The sequence below is a fragment of the Serinus canaria genome, chromosome 2 (genome assembly GCF_022539315.1).
Source record: "Serinus canaria isolate serCan28SL12 chromosome 2, serCan2020, whole genome shotgun sequence".
Lineage (NCBI taxonomy): Eukaryota > Metazoa > Chordata > Aves > Passeriformes > Fringillidae > Serinus > Serinus canaria.
The window spans coordinates 120,139,985-120,166,683 of NC_066315.1; the positions used below are offsets into that span (position 1 = coordinate 120,139,985).

Consider the following 26,699-nt stretch of genomic DNA (forward strand, 5'->3'; position numbering starts at 1 on the left):
TCTTCAACAAGTAAGGGATCACGGATGTTACTAAAACTAACAGACACAATTACAGAAGTAAATAAGCTCCCTTGCAGAGACATGTCTTTTTGTAAGGAATGATGGAAAATGCAGGGGTTAGGGCACTGACTGCAATTGTGCACATTTGCATGAGCAAGAGTATAAAAACTTGTAACAAGAAACTTAACAGAAAGTGGAGCATACTGACAGGCAGGAATGCAACTCTTCCCTTGCTTCCCTGGCAACAGCAAGGCTGACATGAAAAAGCTGAGAAAAGAGCAACTCAGGCCACAGTGCATCTTACTGTGTACAGCAAAACTAATGACCCCAGGCTGTACATGTGGCTAATTTTCTTTTCTAACAGAGAAATCAGTCAGGTCCTGTGTATACTAGTCTTGCCACTCAAAGACTCAAGGAGAGACTTCATAGACAGACATCCTAACAGAGATCCTAAGTAGAGAAACTTTTAATATTAATCTGGAAAAATGATTGAAAAAAGGATTGCTATTTTGTATTAAAATGGTAAGGGACATCAATCAGATTATCAACTTTAAGATTTCAATGCCAGAAGAAAACTAAAAGATAAAGAAAGCCAATCTGTTGCATCAGAAACTGTTTGGCATCTCAAAACATTTCAACCTGTTTATAACCCAAAGCCCAGGGGGGAAAATCAGTCTGGTTTATATAAATGTTTGCTGCGTTATGATAATCTCATCAGAAAGTCTCTCTCAATTATTGTTGTTCCTGTCCAGAAAACAGAGAAGCTGGAATAAAAGCCATGGAAATTTCCAACAGCCAGTACAAGCTAACCCAGTTCTCACGGTGCCACAAATTTTAAGCTCAGAAAAGACTACGAACCATCCAGACATAATATTGGTTCAGACACAGCCATCAGTTTGACCCAGCCAAGGTACCCTGAATTACTACAGGGAAGAAAATGTGAAACTCCACGAAACAGCAAGTTTCGTGGAGTTCTCCCATTCTTTGTGGGAGGCCTTCCTCATCCAAAACTCATCATGGTTTGAGGTAGATCCCAAAACCTATCTTATAGGTGGCTATAATGCCTTACAGATCAGAGGCAGGACACACACCCTACCCAGCACCAGAGGTAATATCCTCTTTGTATTTGCTTACTATGCACATGAGAGACCTGAGAGCAAGCACTAACCCAAAGCACAAGAGCTGGCCATCCAGTATTGAAACTCTTCATCTCTCTTCTTTACCATGACTATAAACTAACTACTCATGACTTCTTGAAATCTCGAAACTTGTATCTCCCCCAGCCACTCTGTGATACATAGTCATATCTGTAACAGCTTTTAAAAGATTAAGTGGTCATCATACCATCTTACACCCTATACAGGTAACTCAAATTCACCTTACGTTAAACAAAAATGAGTTAGTCAGCTTTCCTGAAAAAAAAATAGTTGAATAGAAGGGAAGCCTAAGCCGCTAGTTTAACAATCAATCATCAGCTTAAAAGTGGAGAAGAGGATTAAGTAAATGAAAAAACATGACTCAGATTTGACACTCTGAGGCTACAGACTTGTTTGCATCAAAGTTGTAATTGGTTCCTTATTTGTGATGCTGGAGTCTAATCTGAGGTGCTACCAAGAATCTAGTTTCTGATTAAAATAGTATTTGAAATTTCTCTCCTATATACTTCTAAAAGCTGCACATTTTTCCCAATTTGTGCTAAAAAGTAGTAGTTAGATTCCTAAAATCTCCAGTAAGCTTTCACTGATTTTAAATTACAACATACTCTTACTTTAAGTAAAACATCCCTCCAACTATTACTTTGTTGTGAAGCAGGAAAAAATTACTTCTTGACTTCAATCCCTAAGTAGAAATTGCATTTTATTAATGACATTCAGAAAATCATCTCAGTTTTCCTTCACTGTCTGTGATAAACTACTTCTCATATAATTTGAAGTAGCAAATTTGGTGAAGTAGCAGAAACATGCCTTTTTCTTTGAAATGAAGTTACAGCTCCTGACACCAGCCCTGCTCCTAATGTAGTCAGCTGGCTATAATTAACAGCTACAAGTTCCTCAGAGAAGGTGGTTTCAGTGGACTAAGCAACAGGTGTTGCACTCTATTGTTAGAAGCAGATGAAATCCAGCTTTGTGTGCCTTTTTTTGTTCTCCATGAGTGTATTTAAACAAAACCACTGTGTTTGACAGCTAAAGTGATGAATGCCCACATTGAAGTCTCATGCAGCTTCCAAGAAGTTGGAGCTCCCAGAAACAGTTGGGGTCAAATTGCCCCCTTCTTGTTTGTTCCTGAAACATTCCTGGAGTTCCCCCTTCTCTCAACTCTTCCATAGACAGTTTTTAATTGCTTGGATATAAGACAATGTGGACATACAGTTCATACAGAGACTAGCTTCCTGCTGACTGGGCGACAGGACTGGGACTCTGCTCCCAGGCACAGAGTACCTGTGAGATCAGGGGTCCTGCATTGACTTGACAGAGCTTCTTTCCTATTTCAAGTGCAGCTCTCCTCAGTCAATAAATTAAGGTAAAATAATTCCTGACTATTGGATTTGGCCTACCAAGTCTCTGACTGAAGATAAGCACAAGATCTAAGCTTTCGACTGGAGAAAATTAAGTTTAAAGATGCTGTGTTTGGGGGCAAGGTCACAATCAATGCTAAACATTAGCTGAACACAAAAAACCTGCCACAAATTCAGGTGCAGCACAGAGGCTGGATACAACACAACTGGCAGGATAGCAAAATGTTATTTCTGGAGTTGAATCAGCAAGGATGATACTAAAGTAACAACAAACAACAAAAAAGAAGAATGCTGGTAAAAAGACATTTGCTTCAAACTGAGCACACTGTGAGTGTGCAGCATAACAAAACCAGGCTTTTTTCTCCAACTTATGTACTAGTGTTTAGGAACACTAAGTAGGTACACCATAAAATAGCAAATTAGAGACCTTCATCTATACAGCTGATGATTCAGAACAACTTGTTTCCCCAGACCAAAGGAAGTTATAAACGTAACTACTACAGGGAAAAAATGTAAACAAACTGAATTAAAATTTGGAATTGTCTCAAGTATTTTTACATAGATAAAGTCAGAATTAAAACAAAGGATAACGCTGGCTTAAAGTGCAAGCTGCACTGGTAACATGAAATGATTCAAAATAATAGGAAAGAGTACCTGGAACTGAGCAAAAGCAAAAAAAGAAGACTGCATTTATTAGGAATAGGAATGCTGTAACATCCTAGACTCAAGACCACCTAGAGGATGGATGGGTGGATCATGATCTGAGCTGCCCTTCAAAGGAATGTCATTCTTACCACTTACTGTACTTTCAGGACTCCAGGGCCATTAGACTCAGCAGGGTAAAGTTAGCTTTTGTGACTGGAACCACCCTAAACTAGCTTAAACAGACTTGAAAAGAACAAACTTGCTTTTGAACTTGCAGGGAGCTAACACTTCTGTTCACTACTAAGACTCCTACTCTTTCCCTTCCAAATCAAAATCAAATTAAGAAAGAGTACTTTAAAAGGGAAATAGGACCCCGTTTTCTAGGATGTCCAAAAGAACATATGCTACTAGGCTACAAATATATGCTCAATACATTCTAACCCCCTGGAAAAATGGAGGTTAGTTAATGAAGGGTTGTGCTCTTAGCTCAAGGGTCACCCAAAGTCTGTCTAGGTTGCAATGACACACAGCAGAAGCTTAGATAGAACTGCTGACCCCAGAGGTGTGGAGCAGATATGCAATACACAGAGCAGGCCCTGGAAAGAGAATCCTGTTCACCTGCAGTGCTCTGTCCTGTCCTATCCTGGGGATATATCAGGTATATTTGTCTGACAGTACCTATGTCTCCCATGCTCCTGTCAGCTAAGAGATACCTGAGCAGAGGTAAACAGTACCAGTATTTGCAATGACAGCAAATAAAGTCACTTATTTTTGGTGCTAATGTCAAAATTCCTAGTGAGCACAAGATTGGCTTAAAAACCTTGAAAAGATGCCAGTTACTACTGTGTCCAAGAAAAGAAACAATTTCAGATCCAGGATGGGCAAGTTAATGTTTACATTTCTTTTAAAATACTTTAAATACATTTAATAACTTAAGTTTCACCATCTAGAGTAGCTGCTTGCTTTCATGCATACTGTAACCTATGAATGTTACAAAGTATCAAGAGGCTCAAACCGCAGTGAGATTTGAGGAGAACCAGAGATAAAAGTTTTCCAGGTACCTTAATGGCACCCTACAAAGAGAAAAGACCTCCAAAGCCACCTCCTCTGGTGAACTGCCGTGGTCAGAAATTTGTGGAATGGCCAGTTTCAGAAGAACCTTGAAATGTAACAGCTGAAGAATTTAATTAAATATTAAATTCTTCTCATGGGACTTGGCAAATACTTAGGGTTGCCTAGAAGGCCAGATCCAGAACATCCTCATGAATAGCAACTCCACTAAGTCCGTGGAAAATTGATCCAGTCGTGGCATCTTCAGCCAGTTTTCACTTGCTTAAGGCTCTAAGTAATAAAAACTGGCCAGTTGAAAAGGGGTGAAGAAAAGATGATGTGGGCCACTCTCCCTTCTGAAGACGTCAAACCCCATACCTAACCCAGTGGATTCAGCTAAGAGAGAATGCCGAGAGATGCCTCTGAGATAACAGGGAGCTTTAACCAACTCCTGATCCAGGACAAGCTTCTCATTCCTTTTCACAAACATAAGACAGCTCTAGCTGCCATGCAGAAGCTGGACACGCAGTTAATACAAGACCAGTAAGTGTCTAGCACTGAATTCTCAGAGGGTCAGAAGAGTTTTCAAGAAAATCCCTCTGGAGTCATTCATTACAATTCCCAGGCCCTAAAGAGGTACAAAAGGAACATCTCTTGGGTATATACTCTTGAGCAAAATGCCCTCTTGAATGGACATTGCCTTCACAGATGAAACACTATTCAAAGCAGGCAGGCTTAAATAGCATTTAACAAGCCTGAAAGAAAAAGCAGACAAATAGCATTCACACAAGCCTGAAAGAAAAAGCAAACAAAATATTTTCCACACTCTGGAAAGAAAAAAGCAACATTGTATCCAGGATTGAAGAAGGACCAGCAGAAGGGGAAAAAAGTAAAACAAAGGTATGAACTAACAGTTACCATGAACTTTTAGATGGCTTCTTGTTCTTACCTTGTCTAACAAAGCCAAAGCTACTACAGAGTGTTAATTCGTTGTTATTATTTTGTTTGTATCAGAACAAATGGGTATGCTTCTAAGTGACCAAACACTGCCCTCTACCAGGCCTACATTTCTACCTTGGGAACAACATTATCTTGATTTCATCCCTCAAAAAGTATCAGTTGCATGGATGTGTTATTCCATGGGTGACATGGAAAAAGTTCTCTATCACTTGCAGTTACTTATCCAGACAATTCCACTTACTGATATCAATCTGCAGATTTAATATACTGATGTTTCCTTATATTCATTTAACATTGCTTTTTTAAACTAGGGTCATTGCAGGAGAAACTGGGAACCACAAATACCTAACAGGTGCAAAATATAGGCAGTGGCAATAAAAATTAGGTTACTCATCCCTTTTCTTGATCCAACAGGTGACTATTTTCATTGCAAGAAACTTTTCAAGAAAATCTGGTCTCCTACACTCAAAAACATTTCCTTTAGCCTGGAGGCAAAACAGCCTCCTCAAAGCTGGCAAGTAGTGAAACTGGAAGTGGAACCTTTGTGATTCTTTGGAAGTTTTCAGAAGATGAGACTGTAAACATACCCTTCAAGTGAGCATGTGCTACTACAGTAAAAATCTTAGTAAGTTAACTTCTCCCAGAATCTGAGGGTAGGAGGTTAACCCATACTTGATATAATAACTGGCTGCTGGTTATAGTCAGGTTTGGGACACCAACAGGGATCTGAGCTCAAAGCCTGTGTTCTAACCAGCTGAAAAAGTGTCCCTTCCCATCATTTTAATGGTGACTAAATCAGAAGATTATGGGGATACAGAAGCACAGTGGAGTCACAATATTAGTAATTAAAAATGAAAAAAGTGCTATTTACTAGGAAAAGCTTAAATTTCATAATTTGATTTTATTTTGTTAAATAGAAACAAATTTGTAACATTCTAGTGATGTACTGTCTAGATGTATAGTTGACTAAAGCAAGTGCAAAGATGGAGTATGACACAGTAGGACATATTTCATTAATGGGAAACACTCCAAACACTACCAGTTTAACAAAAAAGACCCACAAAACAAAACCAAAACCACAAAACACTTGCTCTTGAGATGAAGTATGAACAATCTTTAGCAGTCACAGACGTAGATGTAACTTTAGTGTTACACTACCACAGATGGCTTTTCAAAATTCATCTTTACATTAGGAGTTGTGACAAGCAATTTTTTTATTCTAAATATTTTTCCAGAACAATGCCTGAGAAGACATCTCTCAGATTCTTGCTGAACTCTTGATCCTTTAATGCAAACACACTTTGGATAATGGCAATTGTGACTCAGTGCTGACAATGAGCAGACCCCCTAAATGCAGAGCCCTTAACCTTAACTTTATATATATATATATATATATATTAAAAAATTAAATATGTGTGTTAACTACACTACACATAGATTCCACTTCCTCTCTTCACAGAGTTTGTCATGCACTCCCACCAATACCATTCCCCCTCATTTACTATCCTTTCCTTCCTGAGCAAAACTGCCAGCCCAGTTCCCTGACCTGCCTCCACAGGACCCCTGCCTTGTGTTCTTTATGCCCCTCAACCAAATGGAACCCCCTCTCTTTCTTTCTCTTCTTCTTTTCAGAGGAGAGAGAATTCAAGAACTATTGTGAAAAATACAGGTTATCTGTGATCCAAACGTTAGAAATACAAAACAATAAGTTCTGACAAAAGACAGGACTCTTTTCCTATAGATTTTTATTGCTGGTGATATGAAGTAAATGTAAGCAGTGGAAGGAAAAGTGAAGCTCTGGTGGCTCACTAACAGAAGTTAAGTTGTTTCAGTTATCCTGAAAAAATGCAGTGTTAGGTCGTTAGGTCCTTCCCCAGCACATCAGCAATACGTGCATGAGGAAATAGATACTTTGCACCCCAATCAGAAAAAATCTGTGCCCATATCTATCAAATATATGCCAAAAAAAGGACACTAAAACCCACACACTTCCTTTATAAGACCAGGTCTCCAATGGAATAATACCATCAGAAGATGTATTTTGGGGTGAAGGACTGGACATAATTGATGGGAGTTTTTCAATGTTTTCAAAGACTAACAAATCAATAACCACGTATTTTGGGCAGGTCAAAACAAACTGTCTAGATAGAGCATGACAGGTGCACCTTTCCTAATGGCTAGAGACCCAGTCTTGGAATAGGAGGATCTGCTTCACTATGGCTTGTTGCCTAACCTTCCCAAGGTCATTTGCCATGACACTTTACAAATAAAACACAGAGTCTTCGATTCGCTTGCCACATTCACACCAGTATAAACCAGAGTTAGAGTGATGTTTACGAAACTATGGAGGAAAATCAAACCTTTGCCCCCAAAGAAGAGGCTGATGGTGTTAAATGCTTATTTAAACTTGGTCCAGTGATTAAAACACCTCTAATCAGGTTTTTCTGCAACTAAAATTAGAAAGCTTCTTTACAATCTACTATCTTAAATCAGAATTTAATATTAGTCAAATTTATTATTATTTTGATGTAATTCTTAGGGAACAAGGTCAGTTGAGCTGGCAAAAAGACTTTGGCCTCCAAGCTGAGCAGCCTGAGCAGAACCCAAGCTGAGTAACACGGCTGAAAAGTTGTTTGCAAAGAAAAGAAAATCTGAACTGTGCTTTCCTCTCAAAAACTACAAACAAGCAGGCAGCCTCAATCCTATTCCTAGCTGGCAGCAATAGGAATCTTCGCAAAGACTGGCAGGAGTAGAAATCTCTCTGAGATTTTTTAGGTCAAAGCTAAGGTTCAGCAGCTGGAAATCAGTACTGGAAATCTTACACTACTGCTGACTTTCTAGAAAAAAAAAGAGATTTCATTCAGAAATCTGACTGTCTGGCACTGTTTATATAAGCAGCAATGTCACAACAAAACCTATACAGAACCTCCTTGTAGTTAGCAAATAGCTTAAATGCATTAGTATTACTTCACTTATGTAGACTGCTAACCTGGAATTACCCCACAACCCAGGAAGACCTTACTCCTGTGCAGCTCTATGCCACTGGTAAGCACAAGTGAGATACACCAATATATGCTCCCTGACAGAAGCACAGCTTAACTATGCCAAGCTATGGCAGAGCAAACAGCCTTCCTTGTGCCTTGCAACACTGCAGCTACTCATACACATCCCTCAGTACTGTTCAAGGCAGTATTGCATGCAAGGAGAGGGGCTACAACAGCAGCACTTTATCTGCTCTTTTGTACAGCATAAACTTTTTAGTACCATGGTAGTTGCACAGGGAGCATTCCAAACATGGCTTGAGAAGCTTAAGTCTTGGTATTCACAGAAACAGCTTGCTGGCCGTAAGGCAACACCAGCCAGATACACTGCAGGGAAATTTTTTGCTTGAGTATCACTGACTTGTCAGGTAGGACTCTAAGCACTACAAGACAAACAGCTTTGCTGCAGGATTCACCCTCACAGATAAGCCCAAGCAGCCCACACTACTCCAGGAGGGCATGGCTGTGACTTCCAGGCCTGGCTGTAACCAAGATGAACTTTTTCCCACCAGACACCTGAACACTGGGAAAATTCCACCCAGGCCATGAGAAGCCTGGACTAGGCAACTTGACAGCAGTGTGTCTCTGGGTTCCACCTCAACGATGGCCCCCAAACCCTCGTACTGGTCGAGGGTCGGTAAACGGCTCTGCCCATCGCTGGAGGAGATGCCGACATCCATTTTGGGAGTGGGAGAGCCCAGCACTGATGGCAAAGTTTGGGGCCGTGTCCGAAGTTTAGGGGCAGCGCAAGACGCGCACAGAGAGGGCTGACTAAGACATACGTACGAACACACGGCGGCTGAGCTGCGAGGTCCGCACCGCTGACCGGGCGAGCACTGCCGGGCGCCCCTCGCCCCGCCGGCGGCGGAGCGGCCACCGTGCGCCACCGAGGCCGCGCACCGCGACAGGCCCGGGCGGGACACAGGACGAGGAGCAAGTTCGGGTCGCACAGAACTCCTTCCCGGGGACTGGGGCAGGGCAGGCCCGGCGTGGTCCCCGCCGAGCTCGGCCCCGCCGCACGGCCCGGCCGCGGCCCGGCCTTGGCGCAGCGACCGCCGCCGGCAGCCGGATCCGTGTGCGGGGAGCTGCGGAGAGCTACGGAGGGAATCCAGAAGGGGCTTCCCTGTTCCCCGGGGGTGTCAGCGCTGCCCACCTGTGCCCCCGCCCGCCTCCCGCGCCCCTCGTCGGGCGGGCGGCTGGCGGCACACGGGGGCCCCGAGGTGGATGGCGGGGTCGGCGCCGCCGCCCCCCGCCGGAGCGGAGCGGGCCGGCGGCGCCGTGGCGCAGGAGCGCCCGCACGGTCCCGGGGAGGCGGGGGGCGCCGGAGGGCCGGCGGAGCCCTAGCCCGAGAGCCGCCGCGGCGGCGGGAGGAGCGGGAAGCCAGAACGGAGACCAGGACATCGCGGCTGAAGCCGCCCCCTTCCCTCCCTCCCGGTTACCTGCTTCCCGGGGACACTTTGGAGACGCCTCCAACATCGGCAAACACTAAAGAGAACTGACCCCGCCGCCGCGGCGGCCGCCGCCGGCCCCAACCACTGCGCCCCCCCCCCCCCCGCCCTCCCGCCGGCGCCGCCGCCCCGCCCCGCCGCCCCCGCGCCGGGCGTCGCCCCCCGCAGCTCTCCTCGGCCCCCCCTCGCCGCCGCCCCCGCCGCGCCCGCCGCCCCCGGGGCGCTCCCTGAGAGCTCCCGGCGCCGCGCTCCCCCCGCGCCCGCCGCGCGAATGGCCCCGTCCGAGGCCCGGCCCCGGCCCCGGCCCGGCGGCGCGGAGCGCCCCCAGCGGCGGCGCGGGGCCCTGCGCCCTCCGCCCGCCCCCAGCCCCGGCGGGCCCTTGCGGGCCCCGGCACCCCGCGCTCACCTGCCCCCGCCGGGCCGGGCCGGGGCCGGGCTTCCACACGGCGAGGCCTCGGCACCGCGGAGGAGGAAGCCCCAGCCCGGGGATCACGGAGAGCAGCGGCGAGGGGGTTGTGCCGGTCCGTGAGTGGGGTTGAGATCGCTCTGGCGAGTGTGCTCTGCCCACTCTCAGCTGCTCCCGAGAGCCGCTGTCTGCACCGCTATTTGCTCGCCTGGAGAGAGCGGGCTGCGACCTACGAGACTTCAGGCAAGGAAAAAGGCTGGCAAAAATACAGGGAATGGGGTAGCCACCGCAGCACACCAGAGAAGAGGCTTGATTTTATTTCCCCCAGTTGCTGTTTCTCATCTCACTCTAGCTTGGAGTACTAACTCTCCAACGTATTTCCCCTCTCACCCTTCCCCTCCGAGAGAGCTGTTTTCAGAGAAAGGTAAAAACTCATAAAAGAGATTTATGTTAATATTTTCTTCTGGCTAGAATAAGGGCAGATAACTGATGCTGGGAGCTGCCTGGAGGGAGACCGCAGGAACGAGGGCCGGGTAGTGCAGCTGTGGAGGTTATGGAGGTTCCACGGTGCATCAATGAAACCTCCTCCTTCCCCAGGTGCGCACAAACCCTCCCCTCCTCACATAGTGCCAGGGCTCAGCCACATAAAACCCTGGGATAAGCTGCTGTTTCTGTGCCTTTCCAGCCAAAATCAAATGTCTTTGTTTTTGCCACCATAAAAATATTTATCTTGTTGCCATGTTATTTCAGGTTTGCACATCCCTTACAGAAGGCAGAGCTAGACAGAAACATGTAAAAAAAAAGCTTATGAAATTGAGATTAAAGTCTTAAGTGTTTCTTCCTTTAAATTAGAAATTAATAGACTAATAAAATGGGAGAAACCAAAGAAATCTATTTCTAACCATCTATAGCATTAAAAAGATAACATTCAAATCTTTATCACTAAGTAATCAGAAGTTTATTGTTCATTAGTAAAAGATTTCTGAATTTAATCCGCAATCTAACTTATTTTGTAAAAATCTGTTTTCTTGATTGGCTCAAGTAAAACAAACCAATAATTTTTAAATCTCTGCAAAAGCCAGGTAGGAGCATCAAACTTGAAGCAATCATGTTCCTAACTGATTTGCAAGACTGCAGTAAAAAAATTCATCAGGCTCAGAAACAAAACTAGAGTTTTGAGGGGGCAAAGATCTATACCTTTTTGCTACACAACTAATATTTAATGAATCTTTTTATATGAGAGTTATAACATTAGTCATAGCAAGTGTAATTTTAAAAAACAGATAAATCAGGATCAGAATGAGTCTAGAGTTCATATTCATGCAGTATCTGCTATTATACGAGAATTATTTTTTTCATTATTACTTGATACCAAGAGTTGGATCAGTTCTGAAAAAAAAAAATGTAGCCTGACACAATTCCCAAGCATAGTGGAGGAACACTCTAAAAGCACACAGTCCAGGTGAATTTTGTAGGTAATTTACACACCAAATACACATTATGACACCTAGTGGCAGAGCTGCATTGTATCTAAGTGATAGCAAGATTTTATTCATACTAACAGAACACTAATGTGACATTTACAACTTGTTGAAACGCATGTTGGGAACTCAGCATTTGCTGTGAGAGTTTTATACATACCCTGTATTCAGCAGTGGTAGTTCGTTAATCCTCCCCTTCTCATTCCTCCATTGTTTTGTTTTCTGATTCCTTACCCCTTAATTTAAGAACTGAGGACAGAAATACACTGTATAATACAATTTCTTTTGTAGTCTTCAGATAAAATGTAGCAATGGATAATAATGCAAGTACTTCTCATTAGGCTACTACGAATTTTTGTGTGAGTAAAGTTCATCCAGATGCTGAATTGTGATGGTGCTGTCCATAGAAGTTTGTGGGGTTTTTGTCATTTGTTTGTTCTTGATTTTTTCCTTCATAATTTTATGTCATGGCATTTTTACTTTACTTACTTTGAGTAGTTTGAAGAACAACCCTACAGTATAGCACATACTCAGCATCGAAGCACCCAGAGAAAAATGCATCTAATGAACGTCAACACCAGATTATGAGGGGGGTTTTGTGAACTCTCTGCAGTAGACAGGTATAATTCCAACAAGCCTCTAAAATCTCCAATCTCTGCTATTATTTCAGTAACTAACATTTTTATAAAATTGCTATAACTAAACAGCTAAAACTTTAGTTTAAAAACTTATATTGAGATACATGTATTAAGTCAGAAGTATCTTGATATACATCTTCCTTTGCAAATGGAATGTAGCTGGAAGAAAACTGAATACAGAAGAGTAGATTTTATCCCAAAACTTACCATGTATATATACATATTTTATAAAAAAAAGGTTAATATATTCTACACCCATTTTAAGCCCATGGGTGTATTTTGCATTTTTAATGCTTCATGTATGATTGGAGCTTTACTTATATGAACAGCTAAATTGCATTACCAGTCACTTCTTTAAGATTTACTGCACCCTTACATTTGAGGGTCTTTTTCCTGCTACTGCTGAGGTACAGGATTAAGACTAGTCAGTATCTCCAGTAAAAGTGGCTTGATACAACCTAAAAACTTCTCAGGTTTTGAAAACAAGATGCATAGTTTGTATGTACTCTTTCACACTACTCCATTATTAAGTAACAAGAGTGTCATAACTTGCATAAAAATCTAGTTTCAGTATGCAGGTTGTTAATAGAAGTGATTAATTCAGTATGCAGTTAGAAAATAACAAAAAGCCACATTAATGGCTAAATGCCTGCATTAATACCTAAGTGGAGGAAAGTATAGAGTTATACTATTTGGTTTGTATACATGAGTGCAGGACACTTGAAGATACTTGGCCTTGTCATTTTGAACCTCAGATTCAGAAAAAAATAAATCAGCACTTTCACACTGACTTGCAAAAAATCATAATATTCTCATTTTTACTAATATATTTTATTATTAGAATTGTAGTTTCAACAGAAACCATCAAGAAATGAGTTTCCACCCCTCAATACACTTTGGTGTAACAAACCAAACCAAAAATTAATCCCCAAAGAAAATACCCAATTGTGCATTTCAGAAGTAGGAGATTTGCAGAACTGATTGGCAAGGAGTTCTGAAGGTCTGCTCCACCACCTTCCCTGCCTCCTCTAAGTAGGACCAACTTTAAAGCTGGATCTGACCTTCGAGTTAGCAGGTTGCTTGGTTTCCTTTAGAAAACTTGCAAGACTGGATATTTTACAGCCTCTTCCAGAATTCTGTTTTAGAGTATTAGAAAGTTTCTTTGTAGCTGTACTATTTATTTATTTATTTAAGAACCTGGATGATATTTGATACTAAAGTTGAAACCATAATGAAGCTAATAGAGTGCTCATAAAATACTAAAAAGAAGTGAATAATGCATTATTTACATTAGTCAGTCATTCAACTGAATAAAAGCCTCTAATAGCTTAGTACCAGAAGAATCAGTCACTTAATTTTTTTAATAATATTTTTTCAATCATTAAAGGCAAAACACAGGAGTTTGGGATTATATTTGATTAAAACCCAGTATTATTAATGAACCTACATCTAGTCAGACCACTGCTCTCCCCAATTACAGGTGCAGAGCCGTAACTATAAAAGTAGATCTTTAACTACAACACATGACAAATTACTAAACCAATTTATCATTAGGTAGTACATGGAATGAGAGGCATGAACAAACCAAGACAAAACAAACTACAAGTAAATACTGTGATGAGTTTTCTCAGGTAATGGAAACCGTTTACTCTTCATGCTCCAGCGAGGACTCACAAGCAATGAATTTTAACATTTCACACTAACACACTGTCTTTGATGATTCATGTCTAAAATGTGAGTTCCTTAAAACAGATGAATCACACAATCACTTCAAGAATCTAAATTAAGTGAACTAGAACTTACACTTATCAGCATATATTGAATTCCATCACAGTTGGTATAAGGTCATTGAGAAACCTCTAGGTCTTCATCCCTTTAACAAGTATCATTTTTTTAGAACACAAAGTGAACCCAACCAAAAAGATGTGCTGATTTTGCAATTACCAGCCTTCATCTAGGTATCCTATCATTAAGGTATAAATGCTTTTTCATTATTAATTGACCCACTGCCCCAAATTTAGATTGCTTTGCAGGTAGCACTGTATTTCCCAGCAATCACTTGCTGCCATTGCTTTCCTTTGTCCGTGCTGGGAGTAGTAAAGCCATGTGTAAATAAATGCTTGCCCTTCTAATAACGCTAGTGAAACTTTAAAATTATATTGGTAAATTAAGTAAGTATTAGAAGTTTTACTGTACATTCAGAAAATTTCACTAATTATCATCATTCCTGTATCCAAAACTGCATAAAAGATAGCCCCAAGTCCCTAGTTTTAATTTGTACATTTCATTTGTGACAGAGTTTTCCACAATTTTCCACTTATTTTTGACACAAAGTACTGTAAAAGCTTTCTTTTTTAAGGTACAGCCATCTCACCGTACAACTACAGAAAATATGATGTTGCATATTTATGCCTATTTAGTTAATATGGATAGTTACTGCATAAACTTTATGTATATACACAGATACTTCATACAAGTTCATCACCCATTATGAGCATTGGAAGCTTCTCAAATATCCTATGTGTTTTCCAGATTTAAAAAAACCCCAAACAAACAAACAAACAAAAAAAACCACCCCAAACCAACAAGATTTGGATTACTTCTTTAAAGCACAGAGCATAGAATGGTAGAAGAAAACCAGGAAAATTCAGGTCAGCCAGGGATTCACATCTTATGATTACAGCAATGAAGACAAAGGTAACTACAGTTTGATAAATCAGCAAGAATAACAACAGAACTAGCAACTTGAAGACCAATTACAAAGCACACAGACATTTAGAAATGGCCCACTTCTGCATTAGTAGGCATTGCTACCTGATGAGACTACACTGGCTTTGCCCAGGAGAGAAGTATGGGAAAGCCAAAGTGTAATTACAGGTCAAGGAAGCAATAGATTCTAGAAGATGAAATTCCTGTTTACAAGCCTGGGGTTTTTGGGGGTTTTGCTTTGCTGATAGCATTCTGACTACATAAAAGGCTTTCAGACAAGTCCAAACACAATGCTATTTCCTGATAGTGTTGTACGAGAGGATCACACACTTCTTGAAATGCTTTGGATTTTCATTAGTGCCTCTCAGTGCAGGCAAAGATTACAGCAACACTTCAAACATAAACCAGAGTGACACCAGTAATGTGAACAGTTTGTACATCCGTGTCCACACTAGTCACATTTATCTGCAGTAATGCTCGTGAGAGAATGTACCTAATCATACCTATAGCCACCCTTACAAGCAGCAGATTAGATCCTAGAGAGAGCAGGGATTAGGCCTTTTACATCTTGAAGCTAAGGCCACTGTTGGACTTCAAGTATTTTGTTTTTCTTTTATCAAATGTGTACATAAATCAGTAATACACTGGGTTCCATAGCGAACTTAAAGTGTAGCAAAGAATCAGATGAAATTGTTGCAAAATTTTCAGATCAGTCTGTAAAGATGCAGTGCCTGTAATTTGTTTATGCTTTGTCTTAATATGGCTTTGAAGAATCAAAACACTGTCAGACATGGGGATGTTTCCCTAACTTTTATGAAGGCATGTGGGCACTGTCAGTGTTTAAACTTTCAGAAAAATTCAGAGATGTACAGATCTGCCATAGACCTTGCCTTTTTAAACATTTTTATTTATTGTTCCAGGTAATAGATTGGTCCTATTGTTTCATTAAATGAACACTGAACTTTTCAAATTATGTGGGGGTTTATTCTTGCTTAAATTGTCAAATTCAGCAACATTCAACTATCACAAAACTAGTGCTTTTGGTAAATTATTGAATGGCTGGGAAAGGTCTCGTTCAATGATGTATTATACAGCAACATTTTAGCAAAAATATCCAGTTAGTGCATTTGTGTCAATTATCAAAATACCCTAGACCTCCCATTGTCCTGACATAGTTGGGACATAATGGTAACTGACGATTTGGTGACAGTCCAGAATAAAGTGGGAGAGTTTTATCATAAATGGGAGAATGTTGCACTGACTGCTCATTAAAAAAAAAAATTACAAAGCTAGAACTGCTGCAAATCTTACTGTCTACTGTATTGCACCTTCATATAGCAATAAAATTTAGTCCAGCTATTTTTGTCAGTTTAGGTACATGACAATATTTGTGCTTTATTACAGCCAGTAATTTATAATTTTGTCATCAGACTCAAAAAAATAGTTTACTAAGACTGTAAAACAATGTGAAGCCAAACAACTTTAACCAACTTCATTTAGTACTGATATGATTTGTCTCACTCAAAGACATTGTTACACTATTTTTCTATTGCTGTCCTCTGAGAAAGTCAACAGTGCTTGTTGCTGTAACATGCATAATATACAGCAAACTTCTTGCACAATAAACCTCTTGGAAATGGGTGAAACTGAGGACTTCAATTACATTTGATGTAGGTGTAACATGCATGGATTCTGTATTTTCAGCTAATATCATACCTGCTGCTTACTTAATTACACTCCACCTGTTTTGAAGCTGTTTTTTCTTACAGTCCCTAGAAGTAGCAGGAATCTTGTTGCTCTACGGGCTGTCACTTAAAAAATTGAGCAAACTGAGAATGAAGCTTGTGTGTGCTGCTAAGAGATAGTACTAACAGAGGATTGGAAGCACTGGTAATCCTCTAAAAATAAACATCATTTTGAGTGACAATGCTACCAGTTGCCCTTGCTTTTAGTGTTTCCATTCATGAGATTCTATACTTAGAAGCATATGTAGGCAATGCTTTATTACTATTCCTATAACCACAATAAGCCCTTTATGTCATGTACTGAGTCATGTTTAAAGTACTGGTAACTTCTGAACCTTTCCTTTTCTGGGGCTGGGAGATGGGGAATCCTTTTTTCTCTATGAATGCTGGCTACAGACAATTTCTCTTTTCTGCTCTTGCAGTTTGGCTTCATGTAAGTCTAAGGCAGTTCTTGTTCCAAGAGAATAATAAATTAAGAGATTACTGGTCTAATACAGGTGTAATTTACTGTATAAATCCTTAAGTAATTTTTTTACTTCTCCAAAATGGTAGAAATACAGGTCCTTTTCAACTTGTTGCAGAATTGTTCCACAGTCCTGCAATAAAAGGTAGTTAGCAGTGTAACTTAATAGAGACAGATGGGAAGCAAATGAACTATGCAGAATGGGAAACATCTTTCTACTTGTTGAATTCTTTGGACTAGTTGTGTCCTTTGATCTCTGTATCTGTATCAGGTAAATTTAATGTCAGGACAAGAATGTATTTAGAAAAAAGAAAAACAAAGTCAACAAAAAAACCTCCTTAGATTAAAAACTTGAAATTTGAAAGGAACATTTTGTAAGAATTTGTAAGTTTTAAGTTCCAGATAAAAACTAGCAAGTTCTCACTTCCTTTTATCCACATTATTTTTATATATCTTGGCTTTAAAAAAAACCCATAAAGAATGAAAATGTAAATGTTGATGGAATCTTGCTCTTTTAAATTAAAAGCTGCAATTAATAAGGTGCTTGATACTATATAAAGCAAGATCAAACATATAAAGATCGATATACACTAAAATAAACTCAAATAATGCAAGGCCTAAGCAAGATTAGTACTCACCTTTGTATGTACCTACGCATATAACTACTGTTGAGACTAAACACAAGAAATAAACTCTATGACAGAGAGCAACAGTTTTCTGGTGCAGACCATGCAGCAAGATTCCTCTCCAGAGGTCAAATTCTGCCACAATACTTTGCAAATATAAGAAAGAAGTAAGTAAATGCTTTACCATGTGACAAACTCTCATGTGACAGGATACGTTTCTCAAAATCAAGCACCGGTGCATTAATAGCTGCCTTGAAATACACAAAAAACCATCTCACCACAAAACAGCATGGAATCACCTATTGCAGAGATCACCACAATTTTTTCAATTAGGTCTTTGGTTTACTATGAAGAAAATCCTGAGACATCAAACTTTGTGTGCAGGGATACTCCAGACTGACCTGGCTGGCACAAGACAATTCTTGTTAGCCTTATCCAGGAACATCCAATGCTGAATAAAAAGTTCACATGGATTTACGTTTCAGAAAACATTCAAGAAGACCTAAGCCTTATTATCTTTCATGCTACAGTACTAACGTAAGGAAACTTGCCTTCTGGATATTTATACCAATATCCAAATGGTAAGCCTTTATAATGTTGACTTCCAAAAAGTCAACATTACACAGGAATGAGTTTAAAAACCCTTAACATTACAAGGCAGCTGATGGGAAACAAAGAAGTAGATGATGTATTTAATTGAATGTAACAACAACCCAGAGAAGCTTTCAGGGAAAAGAATTACAGGCTTTTCTGTACAGCATTCCCCAACAGTACCCAGGCTACCAGGAAGACATAAGTAGTGCCTAGGTATTATTTAGTCTATTCTTACAGACTAAGAAATAGAAGCTAACAGAAGAAATTTTCAGAATTGCGAAACACATAAACTACTGTATCCAGTCTATTTTCCATGTGCAAGACTTCAAAATCTCTTGTCAGGCACAGTATGAAATCTACTTTGCTGTTTATTAAGGTTTCTGGTAAAACTATTACAATGGAAAAAAGAAACCTATTACCTCAGTTCATGGAGAGGGCTACCCATTCCCTTTTCCTTAATATAGCACATCTTAACAAACTGCTACTGATTGTCATACAGGACCTTGATCCTTCAATTCCATCATGACCATAGTTGCATTGCATTTGTCCTTCTACAGCTTTGGAGAACTTCGTAACATAAGAATTACAGATTGGTGCAATTACTGATGTCCTCTTAAAAGCAAGCAAACAAACAAACAAAAAACCCAACAACAAACAAAACAAACAAACAAAAAACACACCAAAAAAAACCCCCACAAAACACACCACCAAAAAACAAACCCAAACCCAAAATCCCCAAACCACAGAAACCCAAAACACCATGCCACAAGCCACTGATTTTCAGAGAATCTTCAGGATGCTAAGAAACATAAAACTTCAAGGACTGATTGCTCTCCCTCCTGCCCTACTTAGTGAACGCAGCCTATCTCCATGTGATATCCTCATTGTTGGTCAACACAGTTTGAAGGAGAATTTGAAAACTCATTCCCAATATAGGACTGTCTGGATTATTATTATTTAAGGAACACAAAGTCACCTCTTACTCCAGCATAACGCTTAAGATAGTAGTTACTGCCTGGGGGAGATGACAACACACAGACACCTAAGAGATTAAAAGAGTTATAGTCCAAAGTGAGACACAGAAGATACCAGTGCAATATGATGCCCCCAAATTCTCCTCTCATTGCAAGCCCCACTAATGTAAAACTTTATGCAAATCAAGACTTTAGGCTTGATATACTGTAAGTCATCCGGAGATTTGATGACTTGTCTTTGTTACTTGTTTACTTAGTTATGTATAAATTCTATACTGCATCTTCCAAAGTTCTGATCTTCAATAAATTGTCTACACCACATAAGTAAAATGTACTTTATTCTGTGCATGTGCACCACAGCTAACAATGTTTTGTGCAGACATATGGACAGTTGAGAGAATGGGAGACACAAGAGCTATTCACACTTCATCATCAGTCAGAGTAGAAGCTTTCACACACTCTTCACTGACCCAGCACAAATAAATACAGATAAAAACCATCATGTTTCATCCGTTCCTTGAACAAGACCTTCAGAGAAAGGGATGAAGTGGCAACCAGTGTGGTTTTGTCTTGAAAACCTCCTACCAGAGTGCAAGAGTCCCATTCTTGAAGTATACAATAGACAAATGAGACCTCTGAGACTTGGGACACAAGTGTTTTCTATGTTAGATGAGTGTAAATACACCTGGCTTTTCTAATCTCAAGAATATTTTATTTGTAATATTAGTGCCTTTTTTTCTGGAAAATAACTGGCATTTTTTAAACAGTTTCCCCCACATCCGTATACTTGTTATGGATACAACTATACTTAATACTATATAAAACTATATTTGATTAAGGTTTGACAACAGTGATCTGATAAAAAGTTTACTAAAAATATCCTCACAGAACAATCACTACAGACTTGCTACATTTAAAAAACCAAAAAAACAAAACAACAACAACAATAAACCACCCACTGAAACACAAAAAGCCACCCTGTTCCTGAGCACTAAAACTCAAGGCATCTAAATGGAGAGGTAACAGATGGTTTGAACATTTTGGAACAACTTCAGATTTTTTTATTGGAAAAGAGTTAAAAAATATAGGAGAGTCCTCTCCCACAGATTGTTATAGGCAGTTCAGACCTCCAGTTCTCAGGCTTCTCATACCACATCACACAGCTTCTGCATAACACAAGGTTGCCAATATTTTACATAATATTTCAAAATGCAGAAAATTCTAAAGATAAAAATCCTGTTCTAGCCCCCACCTTCCAAACCCCAGCTACATAAATCTTTCAATTTTTTTGCACTAGCTCTAAAACTACTGCTTATGCAGCAACCTGATCTAATTTGCTAATTGAGAAGACAGGCTTCCACTTTTTCAAGTTGGTTTCCTACTGGTTTACCAGGTTAAATCACCTCAGTGCAGATTCGAGAATAAAGTTAGATGCAAGGTAGGAATGTAAACCATTAGACTGGAAAGGAAGGAGAACAAATTCCTCTTTCTCAGGTAATAGCAGAAACCATGCTTGATTTTATCTTTAGGGATTAAATGCCCTGGAGAACTGCATTAGCAGCATCCAGATGATATTGTACTCCTGGGAAGAGAAAGGGCCCAGAATGTTCATCTGAAGAGACTTAACCCTGACCTACTTGGCACAAAGCACTTCAAAGGGCTTGAAGAAAACAGGTTCCCCAGTTGCTGAAGTCAGGACAAAAGTTTTAAGGTGTTACCATGGAGATTTTAAATAACAAAAAACAGGCCAGCATGAGGGAAGAACTGTGGTAAGTGTTACAGGAATCCAGATTGTAACATCTTTCTTTGAGGCCAACATTATGGTTTTCAACTCTTCACTGGACTCCTATTCAGAAGTCTCTTGTAAGCCCCTCCTTCACCAGCAGAGGTCAAGAGTAAAATGTCACTTCAAAAGACAAAGTTACACTGCACATAGCATGTATGCAAAGTAGAGGGAATTAAATACCATCTAACCTACTACCACTGACTCACATATTAAAGCTCCTATGAAGTATTATATTAGAGACTAAGGGCACAGGCTTATAAATCCAATCTCTAGACTTAAATACACTGCACAGTCAATTGATTTTGCATTTAATTTTTGGTTTTCAAATACAAAATAACTATCTGAATGAAACCTATATGGTTTTGCCATACAGGTTTCACTCATTACTTTGGAACTTCAATGTTACAATACTCTTACTTTGTAACTTTTAAAAAAATCACTTGAAGTAGCTGCAGAGAGAATTTGCTACATTGAATTAGCTGATCAAAATTTAACCCTATTTTTAAAAGTACATAAAATCTGCAAGAAAAAGAAATGAAGAGTGAATAGATTTTCCTGCACTGCTATATCAGTAAAATGAAATAAAAACAGAGACTAAGTATTTTCAAATTTGTATTTCTAAATATCATAAGCCACCTTTTACTAGAAAATTACATTTTGAAATATCACTAAGATGGCTTAATTCCCCTTATTCAAATCATCTCCCAACTATTCAGGTACCACTGTGTAAATCCAAACTGGACCGGGTGATATGGATTAAAAGTAACTGGTTTTAAAAGAAAATTCATTCAAACCTGTTCTTTAGAAGGATCAGGATTTGTGAGCATACAAACACAACATAATGCTCAACTGCTCTACCAGAGGCGGCAAAAACTGTATTGACTTCCTCCAAATCTTCAAACTCTATAGCTGCATTTTTGCAAATCTTTTAATTTAATTAGGGTTTTTTTTCCCCCTCTCTTTTTAAAACATCATTAATTACTGACCTGGAAATTGTATGGTCTCCTTAAAGCATACCTTTAAATACAGTTCACATCTTAGGGTTTTGTCAGACTTTCAAAAAAAAGTTGTAAATTAAAAAAAATCAAACATTTAGAATAAACTTCACTATAGAAAATATATTAATTTTAAAAACTTAATTTTTCATAAAAATACATGTTTTAGGTATGCAGTGCCTTGCCTTTTACAAAGCAAAAGACATCATCCTTTGGAAAAAAATGCACGAAACTGAAATCAGTTATTGGTATGAGGCAGAGATTTGATTAAACGTTCTGAACGATGCTGACATAATAATAGAAACTCTCTTCCCACCACTGCAGGCAAACAAGAATCCTGCATCTGAAACTTCTCATCAAGTATTTTAAGTGTTTGTCAAATAGCAAAAAAAAAAAAAGAAAAAAAAAAGGAAAAAATAAAAGAACTATTTGTTCATCTGTGAGAAATGAAAGCATTTTAAATGAAAGCATATTAGTGATTTTTTTTTTTTTTTAATTAACTATTTCTTCCAGCTGTTACAACTGATACCCTCTGGAGGATGAGGAAACACCTTGCTGCTATACAAATTCCTCCTCTGAGATGCATCACAACATTTCAGAATCACTGGCAACTTTGTCTTAAGAGTGGCTGAATGTTAGGAACTGTGCTTCTGCACTGCACCATGAAAAGGTCCACACGTATTTCCATTCAAGGGTAGTAATCTATTTTAAAACAAGAATTTATTGTGTTATAGTATAAAGACACTTAACACAAAACAAAGTGTTTAACAACATGAATATTGACACAAAATAAAAGCAAGATAGTTTCAAGCCAATTCTGTAACTATTCCATGTGAGAAATTCCAAGTGAAAGAAAGTTACATACACAGGGTCACCCTTGGGAAAGGATGGCACTTTTTCAGGACATCATAGCATTGTCAAAATAGTTGCATTATCTTGAGGGCTTGAGTGGTATATAAGCTTTGTCTTGGCTCTCTCTATATAGGTGAACTTACCCACAGATCTACAAGAGAACCAATGAGGCATTTCTACTGTAAACTATAAGACCTGAGGTACATTCTCCTCTAATCTACCTTGCATTTTCTTGATCTAAATAAAGATATATTATAGGGGGTGGGGTTTATTAAAGAGCAGCATAAATTTGGTTATTTAACTTCACTATAGTCCATGTGACAGCACAGGTCAATAAAATGCATAATGCTTTGCACTACAATACTCATCTTCAACAAAATACATGTGATATGTCATGAAGCTTCTCTGAAACCATGTATTGTTGTTTCCCAAGCCACTATATGAAAAGGTAACTGAATTTCAGATGTACTTAAGCCATTTCTTCAGACATTACGTGGTCACATTAAGGTCTCTTTCCTGTGGATTATTTTGATAGGATCTACTATATGAACCAGTCATACATGAAATTCTCAACTGTTTCAATTCTACAGAGCAGTGAACAAAACTATACAGATTGAGTATCAGATTACTGCTTGTTCATATGAACCATTTCCAAAACTAACCAGTTTGATGATCTCAGAATAATAAAATTTTGCTAAACAAATAGTTTAGAGCATAAGTATTTCTTCTGTTTAAAACAGCTTTTTTTTGGCTCTTAAAAGAAAATTAATTCAATGTTTCCAAGGCTCATTGTGAAAATATATACACACATCAAATTTATATCCAAAGCTGGATTTTACCATTGAGTTTTAAAGGCCAAGAGATTATTTCAGTACAGTAGGAAAAAAAAAAGAGCAGTTCCTGAAGTATATTGTAGCCTCACTTCACTGCCAGTATCTACAGTTCTGATGCTGTACAAAATACTTCTCTGAAGCAAATCCATCTAAACTCTATCCCCCCTGAGTTAAGCATCTATACTTTTTTAAAGTGTTTTAAACAATAGGTAACAGAGAAGTATGTACAAGGCTATAAAACATCAGTTATCATACAGCAGATTAAAAAAAAAATCAGTCTTTTCAGCCAATTTTCTGTTTTTTATTGTAGCTAGTCATTGTGGATTTGGTTTAGGGATTTTTTTTTTTTTTTTTGCTTTTGTTTGTTTTTACATCAAGCTATTACTTGATTTAGACATTCATGCATTAATTGTTTGAAATTTTTTTTTTGAGTGCAACAATAAGGCAACAGTAAAAAAAAATTATAGAAATTTTGCATATGTGTAAAGGTATTTAGTTTATAAAAGTGCTTCCTAAAAAGACAACCTAATTGCAGTATCAAAATATTACAGAGTGCTGAGAACAACTGTCATTTCAGTAAATGTTTCTCCACAAACAAATGTCTGATTTTAGGCTTTTCCCCCTTTTTGGTGAAGAAAAGCCTGGAAAAATTGGCATGGCTACATGGGACAAAGAAGTTAAGAAAATATACTTTAGACTAAACTTAAATAAGAAGGTCCACACTTTTTTGTGAAAACTTTAAGCCTCTGTCAAAAATGTATTTTTCTTTTTATAATACAGGATTAAAAGACAAGATGATGCTTACAAGATAAAGAAATAATTTACATGAAAATATCTTCTGACAAAGCTTTTCAATCAAAATATTGTTTTGTAACATTCAAACATGACATACAACACAAAAGAAACGGTGAATGCAAACAAAAAATGTTATATGGATTGCTTTTGAACACATAAATAAATGAAATATTGGTGTAGGCAGTAGGGCTCATGCTGATGGCTAGCAGGAAATAACAGTGTGCAATCTATTTGGAAAAAGCTCTAAAGTACAAATTACAAGCCCAATTACGGACTGCAGCAAGTTCAGTTACATCACTGCCATCCTCTATCTCCAAAATAAATTCTTGTTTAAATCATTCATACCCTAAATTACTCATACCTTTGCTTCAGAGATATGAATAACTATATACAAAAAGTAGTTTTATTTCACCATAGGGATAACATTGTACCTCTCTGCCAATGTCACTTGAAAAACCGCCCATGTCAAAACAATTTGACAGCAGATAAACAATTTCATAAATACGTAATGATCTTATTACAGTCCTTCAGGTAGGCATGTTAACTCATGCTGCTAGTTTTGTGGTCACAGTGCATAGAATCCAAATATAAAAGAATGGGCTGGATTTCAGGTAATTGTCAATCCCTTGCTTATATTCCAAATATATTTAAAACTTTCATAAGCTCAGTCATGTGTCAATCTTTTTTGTGGCAGGAGCAAAACCTTTCCCTGGTACAATGTCCATTGCCGGCAATGGATGCACCAAAACCGCCAAGGAGCTCAGTGTTATTGCACAATATATGAAGACCTGGAATTCTTCCAAAAGCTTAAAATAAAAATAATGGAATTATTCTGACATTTCTGGACACCTGCATTAATACTGTATGACTAATAAAAGCATGTCAGTTGCATGGACTGAACCAGCGATCAACATGCGCCCAGAATGCACACTAGTAAAAATGCAGTCAAAGGAAGTAGTCTTCATTGCCTATAGGTCACTTCCAGTCAAAGGTTAAAGTTCAAAGACTGAATGATCAAAGTGCTCATTTTCTCAGTAGGACTATCTTCTGCTACGAGGATCACAAAATGGTGGCATCAACATGTGTCATCTTTAAAATAAAAGAAGAGCATTTATGGAAAACATATAAACATTCTAATTCCAAATAAGCAAGGTGCTATAGGCAGAAACAATTCCTAGCACAGACAGTAACATGCAGAGGAAATATCCTGATTGAATAATTCTATGACTTTGTTCAATAATGACTTGGGGAGAAAAGAAAGTATCAAAAAGTAAACTTCCAAGATACACATACACCCCCAAAGACATTAGTATTAGCAGATACTCCATAAAAATGACAGTAATTTCCATGCTTGATATTTAGAAAACCACTTGACAGGAAAATGAAAAATCAAATATGCTTAACATTTTGCACCCTTGAAATACAGCAGATTCACAACAATTATCTAATTAAGGCATCCTTTTAGAAGGAATATATAGGGATAAGACTCAGCATAGTGGGATGCTTCTGATGCATTCTCAATCCTTTATATGTGTATATGTATGTGTGTGTATATATATATATATTAATTTTTCGTATTTTACTCTATTTATCAAGACTCAAAACAATAGCTGACAGATTTATGCAAAAGGAATAGGTTACTACTATCATCCTAAAACCTTGAACCTGGAAGTAAATTACATACACTAAATTTTAAAAACTGTGATTAGACAGAACATACTGTAAAAATGCACATTCTATACCTATCTTTTTTGCATTATACTCCTTACTAATGCTCTCCGTTTAAACATTCTCCTTCACACATCAACCTGCGGTACATTTGCACCTGCTAGCAGTAAATATTGAGTTGTTAACAGAAAGCAAGATTACTGTCTGCTCATTTTTAAAGGACTTACTTGTAACCTCCCACACCTTAAAAACATAGCCTCATAAACATTCTACAATTCTCATGGGAAAATATTATATCAAAGCTATTACTTGTAAAAAAACTCTTGAATTTTTCAGTAGGCTACCGCACATGTAAAAAAAAAAATGGACAAGGATGCAAAAGAGAGAGAGAAGGAACATTTAAATGGTACACTAAAATTTTAGACCAAATATCAGAGAAAACACTTTCTACTTAAGAAAAAACCAAAACCAAACC

General features: G+C 38.7%; 3 protein-coding genes across 3 annotated transcripts in view; all 3 read right to left on the reverse strand.

Annotated features, from left to right (window-relative positions):
• The window catches only part of STAU2 (staufen double-stranded RNA binding protein 2), a 171,147-nt gene extending 161,385 nt beyond the window's left edge, over positions 1-9,762 (reverse strand). The window contains exon 1 of the mRNA XM_050970276.1: positions 9,651-9,762. The gene's annotated coding sequence lies outside the window, so the exon portion shown is untranslated. The remainder of the gene's footprint in view (positions 1-9,650) is intronic.
• RPL7 (ribosomal protein L7) overlaps positions 1-26,699 on the reverse strand; it is an 886,137-nt gene that overhangs the window by 234,128 nt on the left and 625,310 nt on the right. The window lies entirely within an intron of this gene.
• UBE2W (ubiquitin conjugating enzyme E2 W) overlaps positions 19,617-26,699 on the reverse strand; it is a 35,464-nt gene continuing 28,381 nt past the window's right edge. The window contains exon 6 of the mRNA XM_030230463.2: positions 19,617-25,645. Coding sequence (XP_030086323.1) covers positions 25,632-25,645 — 14 coding nt within the window. The 3' untranslated portion in view covers positions 19,617-25,631. The remainder of the gene's footprint in view (positions 25,646-26,699) is intronic.